Below are 9,304 nucleotides of genomic sequence, written 5' to 3'. Positions count from 1 at the left end.
GCCATCGGGGACTACAATGGCCACGTCGGTGTAGGTGTTAAATGCTCCAAAGAAGTAGCCACCGCCATTCGGGGGGCCATCATCCTGGCCAAGCTGTCCATTGTCCCTGTGCGGAGAGGCTACTGGGGGAACAAGATTGGCAAGCCCCACACTGTCCCTTGCAAGGTGACTGGCCGCTGTGGCTCTGTCCTGGTGCGCCTTATCCCTGCCCCCAGGGGCACTGGCATCCTCTCGGCCCCCGTGCCTAAGAAACTGCTCATGATGGCTGGCATTGATGACTGCTACACCTCAACCAGGGGCTGCACTGCCACCCTGGGTAACTTCGCCAAGGCCACCTTTGATGCCATCTCTAAGACTTACAGTTACTTGACCCCTGACCTCTGGAAAGAGACGGTGTTCACCAAGTCTCCTTATCAGGAATTCACCGACCATCTCGTCAAGACCCACACCAGAGTCTCCATGCAGAGGACCCAGGCTCCAGCGGTGGCAACGACATAGGGTTTTCATACAAAAAAATAAAGTGAACCAAGCCCCCCCAAAAAAGAATAATATAATTAGAAAAGCACCATTTGACAACCATCAAAATTCAGGCAAGAATTATCAGTGGATGCTAAAACTGGTAGATGAAAGTTTGAGGAGAAACAAATATTTACATAGTCTCAAAGTATTTTCCCAGAAGCTACATACTAATTACAGGATACAATAATAACTTCCCAGTGGAAATTGCTAGTAGATACCACCTTAACTAAATTATCATAGTTAATATTGCCAGTAATGGAACTAGTCAACAGTGTGTGGCTTCTGATATGGTTCAATGAGAAGAACCCATCCTTTCTGTACTGTACCTACCAAAAGTGCATAGCATGAATCTACTTATAAGAAAATATTAGACAAAGCCAAATTAAGGATTATTCTGCAAAATAACTAGCTGTACTTTTCAAAATGTCAATGTTGTAAGACACAAAAATAGGCTTAGGATATGTTAGAGATTAAAGGAGACTAAAGATACAAGAAAACCAAATGCAGCACATGATCTTGAGTTTTCCTTTGTTATAAAGGACATTTTCAGGACAATTTAGTAAGTATATAGGTAGACAACAGTACCGTATCAGTGTTAATTTCCTGATTTTGATCATTGTACTGTCATTATGTAAGATACTTCCTTTTCTTAGGAATTAAACACCAAATTAGGGTTAAAGGGCTATCACATCTGCAACTTACTTTTAAACAGTCCAGAAAATTATAGAGAGAAAAAGGGAGGGGAGAGGAGACTTTTTATTCTTGCAGCTTTTAAGTCTGAAACTATGTCAAAAAAAATTCTTAATGTTTAAAAACAATAGTGTGGAAACTCTCTATAGCCTAATAGGTTTGAAATGGAAAGATCTCCAGAATTCATTGTTAAGTTAAAAAAAAAACATTGTTTTTAAGTCTGAGTACAGTGGCTCATGCCTATAATCCCAGCACTTTGGGAGGCCAAGGTGGGAGGATTGCTTGGGCCCAGGAGTTTGAGATCAGCCTGGGCAACACAAACCCTGTCTCAAAAAAAAAAAAAAAAATTTAATTTAAAAATTTTAAAAAAACATTGTAATCAGGTGCCATGGTGTGCTGTGTAAAATGTGTTATCTTTGAGCTAAAGATAAATAGGAAGAAATAAGAACACCTATGCATGTTTGCATGAAGAAGAATTCTGAAAGAATACACTAGAAACTAAAAACAGTGATTCTCTATTGGAGACTAGGAACTGAATAGAGAGGAAAGAAGCCTGAGAGAGAGAGTTTTTTTTAATATACACCTTTTTATATGTATTTGCTACTATACAATATTAATATGTTACCAACCCAAAAATAGAATTCAAATAAGGATATGAAGAAGTAGAAGTTAAAAGAAGAAGAAATAGGTAACTAAGTTGTAACTAAGTTGTAAGGTATAAAAGGAAGGGGAAACTATAGTCAAGGTACTGATTAAAACAGCCAAAAAAGGGGAGGATTGCTTGAACCCAGAAGTCCAAGACCAGCCTAGGTAACACAGTGAGACCTCTTCTCTACATAAAATAAAAAAGTTAGCCAGGCACAGTGGCATGGCCTGTATTCCCAGCTACTTGGGAGGCTGAGGTGGTAGGATCACCTGAGCCCAGGAAGTTGAGGCTGTGGTCAACCATGAGCAAGCCACTGCACTCCAGCCTGGGTGACAGAGTGAGACCCCCAACTCAAAAAAAAAAAAAAAAAAAAGCCAAAGAAACTAAAATATGGATATCAAGGAATGTAGACTATGATTTATAGTTTTTCTCATCCTTACCAACATAGCACCACTGGTGCTGAACTTAAGCATGGGGAAAATTAAATGGAAATTAGAAATTTTTTAAAAATCGCCCAAAAAAGGGAAGATATTTATAGAAGCAAAAAAGACAACTCTGTAGTATGATGAGAAAAGCATAAGCTTTAGGTTAAAACCTGAATGAAATCCTGTTTCTCATACTAGCTGTATGAGTTTGGATAAATTATTTAATTTATGCTGGCATTAGTGCCTTATATCTAAATTGCCCAAGTCATTGGATTGAAATACATTTTAGAAAGACAAATTGTCAAAGCGTAAAAAGTACTTTAAATAAAAGTTCAATTCTGGATTCAAATGCTGAATATTAACTTATGGGGAAAATCACTTATTTGAAAACTACTCTTTACTCACTCTGAAGAACTGAGGAGTTATTGTGCCCATGAATTGTGTGGTATTTGCAGGGGATGGTAGGGAGTAAGGGAAGAGAGAGAGGTATGTATATACAAGGAAGGGAGCCAAAAACCCCAGAATTTATTTATAGAAAATTGTGTATTTAGTCTTACTTGTTAAACTTCAGTCACTTTCAAGGTGTTCTCTATTTGATGCAGTACACTTATTGAGATGCTTTTCCCACTACTCATAACAGTTTTTGAACTCATTAATTTTGATGCCTTTTAGTACTTCTGCCGTTTTTTGTTTCACCTCTTCCACATTAGCAAAACATTTCTTTTTGAGAACTTTTTTATCCAGAGAAACAACAAAAAAAAGTCACTCAGGGTAAGATCGGGTCGAAAACTGCTGAACACTTAGTGCGGTGTGGGCAGGTGTGTTGTCATGGTGGAAGAACCATGATGGTAGAAGAACCAGTCACCTGTTTGCTGCAACTTGGGACATTTCTTTTGCAAACTGTAATGCAACCTTCTCAAAACTTTCAGATAAAAACCTTGGTTGACTGTTTGATCCAGAGGAACAAATTCCAAGTGTACTACAGGGGACCCGCCCTCCAAAAGATAATTTCAGGTTTTTTTGGATGTCCCCTCTTATGTGCCAGGGTGGGGGGGAATGTCTCATAAAACAAAGGGGTTGTTTAAGAAGCATTGACTGTGGTGGAAATCTGGAGGTCACCCTTTTTAAATTCAAAATCCCTACTAGAAACAAAATGGTTTCTTTTCTGACCCTGGCATACGTCATGTGCCTTCTATTCTCAAACTATCTGCCCTTGTTGCCTTTTTTCTCCTCTCTCCTCTTATGTCAAAAGTATAAAAATCTGTTAAGGATTTATAGAAGATCTACCTACTTGATACCTGCTTTCATAGTTGCAACACAATCCTAAATTCTTTCATTTCTGTGCAGGTTTTTTCTTCCTCACCAGTGTATAAGTTCAAAATTCTTTGATTTCTGAAATAAATTTCCCACATACAAGCATACATACCTCATTTTATTGCACTTCGCTCCATTTTGCAGATACTTACAAATTGAAGATTTGTTGCAACCCTGCCCTGCCTCAAGCTACTCTGTTGGTGCCATTTTTCTAACACTTCATGTCTCTATGTCACATTTTGGTAATTCTTGCTGCAATATTTCAGACTTTGTTATAATCATATCTGTTATGGTGAGCTGTGATCAGTGATTTTTGATGTTACTATTGTAATCATCTTGAGGTACCACAAACCATGCCCATGTAAGACATCAAACTTAATAAATGTTGTGTGTGTTATGACTGCTCTACCAACTGGCCATTCCATCTTGTTCTCATTGGGTCTCACTATTCCCTGAGTTACAACAATATCTAAATAAGGCCACTCAACAACCCTACAGTGACCTCTACGTGTTCAAATGAAAGGAAGAGTCATACATCTCTCACTTGAAATAAAAAACTAGAAATGATTAAATGTAATGAGGAAGGCATATTGAAAGCTGAAATAGGCCACAAACTAAGCTTCTTGCATCAAAGAACCAAGCTGTAAATCCAGAGGAAAAATTCTTGAAGGAAATTAAAAGTGCTACTCCAGTGAACACATGAATGATAAGAAACCAAAACTTCCAAGATCAAGACATTAGCAGAAATAAATTAAAAATAAAATTAAAAAGCAAAACAACCATATTCCTGACATAAGAAAGCTTTAGTGATCTGGATCAGTCCAGCCATAACATGTTCTTCAGCCAAAAGGGTCCTTGCTTTGAAGTCTGAGAAGGGTGAGGAAGCTGCAGAAGAAAAGTTAGATGCTAGAAGAGGTTTTAAAAAAGAAGCTATCTCCATAACAAGTGTGAAGGGAAGCAGCAAATTCTGATGTAGAGGCTGCAGCAAGTTATCCAGAAGATCTAGCTAAGATCATTAATGAAGGTGGCTACACTAAAGAACAGATTTTCAGTGCAAATGACACAACCTTCTATTGGAAGTCGCTAGAGAGAAGTCAGTGCCTGACTTCAAAAGGCAGGCTGACTTCTTGTTAGGAGTTAATGCAACTTGTGAATTGAAGTTGAAGGCAGGGCTTATAGCATTCTGAAAATCCTAGAACTCTTAAGAATTATGGTAAGTTCTACTCTGCGTGTGCTCTAGAAATGAAACAACAAAGCCCGGATGACAGCACATCTGTTTACAGCATGGTTTGCTGAATATTTTAAGAACTCCTCAGAAAAAGAAGATTCTTTTCAAAATATTACAGCTCTTTGACAATGTGCCTGGTCACCCAAGAGCTCTGATGGAGATGCACAGAGAGATGAATGTTTTCATGCTTGCTAATACACCATCCATTGTGCAGCTCATGGGCCAGGAGTACCTTTGACTTTCAAGTCTTATTATTTAAGAAATATATTTCATAAGGCTGTAGCTGCCATGACAGTGATTCTTCTGAAGGATCTGGACAACATAAACTGAAACTTTCTGGGAAAGATTTGCCATTCTAGATGCCATATGTGATTCAAGAGAGGAGGTCAAAATGTCAATATTAGCTGACTTGTATTTGGAAGAATTTGATTCAATCCTCGTGAGTGACTTTGAGAAGTTCAAGATTTCAGTGGGGGAAGAAACTGCAGATATGGTAGAAATAGCAAGAGAAATAAAATTAGAAGCGGGATCTGAAAATGGGACTAAATTGCTACAATCTCAAGATTGAGCTTGAATGGATGAGGAATTGCTTCTTATGAATGGCAAAAAAAAAAAAGTGAATTCTTGACATGAAACAAAGGATTTAAAGCTTAGTTGGATAAAACAGTGGCAGAATTTGAGAAGATTGACTCCAATTTTGAAAGAAGTTCTACCACGGGTAGAATACTATGAAACAACATCACATGCTACAGAGATATCGTTCATAAAAGGAAAAGTCAACTGATGCAGCAAGCTTCATTATTTTCTTATTTCCAGAAATTACCATGGACACCCCAGCCTTCAGCAGCCACCACCCACCCTGATTGGTCCACAGCCATCAACACCAAGACAAGACTCTCTACCAGCAAAAGATTACAACTGGCTGAAGACTCATATGAGTATTAGCATGTTTAGCAACAAAGTATTTTTGAATTAAGGTATGTACATTGTTTAGACATAATGTTATTGCACACTATACTCTAGACCAAATGTAGAGGACGCATAATTTCTACATGCACTGGGAAACCAAAAAATTCATATGACTCACTTTATTCCATTATCGTGGTGGTCAGGAACAGAACCTGAAATATCGCCAAGGTATGCCTATAGTTTTCTTTTTTCTTTCTTTCTTTTTTTTTCTTTCTTTTTTTATGAAAGTTTATTCTTAAGTGTACAACAGGCTTCAAGACAAGACTTCATTCTAGCTACAGGTGGCAAAAGAAGTTGTCAGAGAATATAGGTGTTAAATATTAATGGAATCAAGAGTCATCATGGCTTATGGAACAGCTTACTTTTTTACCAGATTTCTTAATTCCACCTGTGGCCAGCGGGGGGCCTTTCCCCGTGGCCTTCATTTTTACCTCCCTGAGTTTCTTCCTCTTTTTATTTCTCCTTGAAAGCTTTGTCTTCCTCATCCAGCTCCTTGGCCTGCTTCTTAGGCTGTTTCAGGGGCTTCTTCTTGCCACATTCATGACTGGACATGGTTCCTGCCGCCTAGTTTTCTTAATTGTTGAGATGAGATAGCTTTTTTTCTCTTATAACAAAATTTTTAAAGTTTAGATGCAAGGATCATTCCATGCATGTTTTTATGTCTTGAAAGATGATAGACATATACTAATTGTCTATATGATAGACATATACTAATTGTTTGGCCTGCATTACTCAAGAGTCCTGAGGACTCTCAGCACACCAATTTTAGACATTCAAACCTTTGTCTGGTGTTGCACTTTCACCCCCATTCCCTGAGGGCTCTTGAAAGAGTTGTTTCTGACTGACCAAGGATGTGCTTGATGTTTCAGGAATTATTGACATTCCAGGACGTAGCTGTAGACTTCACCAGAGAGGAGTGGGCCCAGCTGTACCCTGCTCAGAAGAACCTCTACCGAGATGTGATGTTGGAGAACTACAGGAATCTGGTCGCACTGGGTAAAGATGGTGTGTCCCTGTGAAACTGAAACCATCCATGTGGGTGTATTTCCTTAAGTAGTAAAATCCTCTGAAGCTTTTGGGACTACAGTTTAATTCAGGACAAAAGGATGCTAATCAGTTTTGGAGACAAAGACCTTTGTTTCCTGCTCTTTCTCCTTAGGTGGAAGGTCTTGACTTTGTTGAGTTGAGATGGGTATCTTTATTTGCTGCCTCTGAAGCCTCTTCTCCAGACGCCCTAAAGACTAAAAAGGATGGATGTGGGTTCTGAGAAAGACTTCTGTTTCCAGTATAAATTCCTAAGACATACTTTTTTTCCCATGAATAGGGCATCAACTTTGTAAGCCAGAGGTAATCACACAGTTGGAGCAAGAGGAACAGTGGATGATAGAAAGAGACAGCCCACTGGACACTCATCCAGGTAAGAAGCATTTAGGCATTTGCTACTTAGGAAAAATAAACACTTTTGAAATATTCAATGGAGTGTTGCTCAAAAGAATCTCCCTCTAGGATTTAAAGAATACTGAGGCCTTTAAAAAATTCAGTTCAAGCCGGGCTCGGTGGCTCAGCCTGTAATCTCGCACCTTTGGGAGGCTGAGGTGAGTGGATTGCCTGAGCCTGTGGGTTTGAGACCCGTCTGGGCAGCGAGACCTCATCTCTACAATAAATCAAAAAATCAACCGGGCGTGGTAGCGCATTCCGGCTACTCGGAAGGCTGAGGCAGAAGGATCTCCGGAGCCCAGCAGGTCGAGGCTGCGGTGGCTGGGAGCAGCCACTGTACTCCAGTCTGGGCGACAGAGTGAGACTCCAACTCAAAAAAAAAATTCAGTTCATACTTTATTTCTTTTTCAAAGTGGAAATGGCTGTCTTATTTTTTTTCTGATTGAATGGATAATATATGCTTATAGAAAAGATTTACACAAAACAAAGGTTATTTTGAAGGTATTACTTTAAACATCCCTAAATGCCCCGATAGTGCGGATATCCACATAGCATTTTCTTTGTATTTTTTACTCATATATTCTCTCTCAGTATTCTTTAAATCTTTATTTTCCATATCAAAAATCCTCTACCATTTTTATCTACTTTTCATTTTTTTCATTTTTCTTTTATTATCAGACTATTTAAATTAGTCTACCAGCCATGGCCTAACTTATTTTATTTTTATTTACTTATTTATTTGTTTGTTTGTTTAGAGTTGGGGTTCTTGATCACAGCTCACCACATCCTCAAACATCTGGACTCAAGCAGTCCTCCCATCTCAGCCTTCCAAGTAGCTGGAACTACAAGCATGTGCTATCACAACCAGCTGATTTTTTTTTTTATTTTTGTTGGGACAGGTCGCACTATGTTACCCAGGCTAGTCTCAAACTCCTAGGTTTAAGCAGTGCTCCTGCCTTGGCCTTCCAGAATGCTGAGATTACAGGCATGAGCCACCACTCCCAGTCCCACAGCCTAATTTCTAATTTTCTTGTTCATCTTTGTGATATAATGCTTATTCTACCTGTGCTACTAGAATTGATTTATTGGAGATTACCACTAATTTCCTTCCAGTCAAATCCAGTGGCCAAAAAGTCAATTATGATTGTGTTGACTTTACTTACCTTACTGAATTTTCCTTCTACCCTGGCTTGTGATGTGCACTATTTTTGTCTCTTCTAGTTTCTATTCTATATCTCCACCTGCTCTTTTACTGCCTTTACTTCCTCCTTATTCTCCTAAAGACATGCACTCCTATGGACTTGGTGCACCACTCTGCAGTGCAGTGCTTTTAACTAGCCCTTCTGTGTCGTTTTCCTGTTTTTACATTTCTAGCACCAGTATTTCACCCACATTCTTGTCTCAGATTTTAGATTTTTTTTTTGTTGTTTACCAATGCTACGCTGTCATTTTAATTACCTATTCCAAAACCTGGATCTGTTGGCTTTAAACTATCTTCTTTAAAGCATTCCCTTAAATATAGGATTTCTTAAACCCCCCCCCAAAAAAGCCACCCAACAACCTTAGTTCCCTATTGCTCACGTACCATCTATAATGTTCTGCCTGGTTATTTTTGCAAATAGTCAACTGCTAACTCTTTGCCAAATGCCAAGTAAGGTATATTCCACTCTGGTCCATTAAGCCAGGCTAACCTACCCCATCTTTATGTAATTCCCACTCTGATTCCTTGCTCAGGCCCTTGGTTTCATTATGTGGACTTGGTTTTGTGTCATTTAAACTTCAACTTTTTCAAATTGACTTCGACTTGGCTATCCTTCTTGCTTTAGTGCCTTAGATTATCTTAGGTAGAAAACCTAGTTCCTATTTCAGCCTCACAGAACCAGAATTTTGACCTTACCAGTACTTACATTCCATGAGTAGAGATTGTTAACTAAGACATTTTGTCAAGAACCCCTGGAACTTTTCCTAACAACAGTGGGACATATTTCTACAACCGTCCAAATCCCTGAACCCGGGAAGTAGGAAACTAAAGGAAGAAGTGAAAAACCTCTCTTTTCAGGTGAATTTCCAGGGTAA

The 9,304-nt window shown here is 38.8% G+C and overlaps 1 protein-coding gene across 1 annotated transcript in view; it reads left to right on the top strand.

Annotated features, from left to right (window-relative positions):
- Positions 1-9,304, top strand: part of ZNF713 (zinc finger protein 713) — a 26,958-nt gene that overhangs the window by 9,283 nt on the left and 8,371 nt on the right. The window contains exons 2-3 of the mRNA XM_008070206.2: positions 6,661-6,787; positions 7,116-7,208. Of these exons, the coding sequence (XP_008068397.2) occupies positions 6,661-6,787; positions 7,116-7,208 (220 nt within the window). The remainder of the gene's footprint in view (positions 1-6,660; positions 6,788-7,115; positions 7,209-9,304) is intronic.

This window comes from Carlito syrichta, unplaced genomic scaffold (genome assembly GCF_000164805.1).
Source record: "Carlito syrichta isolate Samal-C Ts95f unplaced genomic scaffold, Tarsius_syrichta-2.0.1 Scaffold313183, whole genome shotgun sequence".
Taxonomy (NCBI): Eukaryota; Metazoa; Chordata; class Mammalia; order Primates; family Tarsiidae; genus Carlito; species Carlito syrichta.
This window is presented reverse-complemented; position numbering and strand designations above follow the sequence as displayed.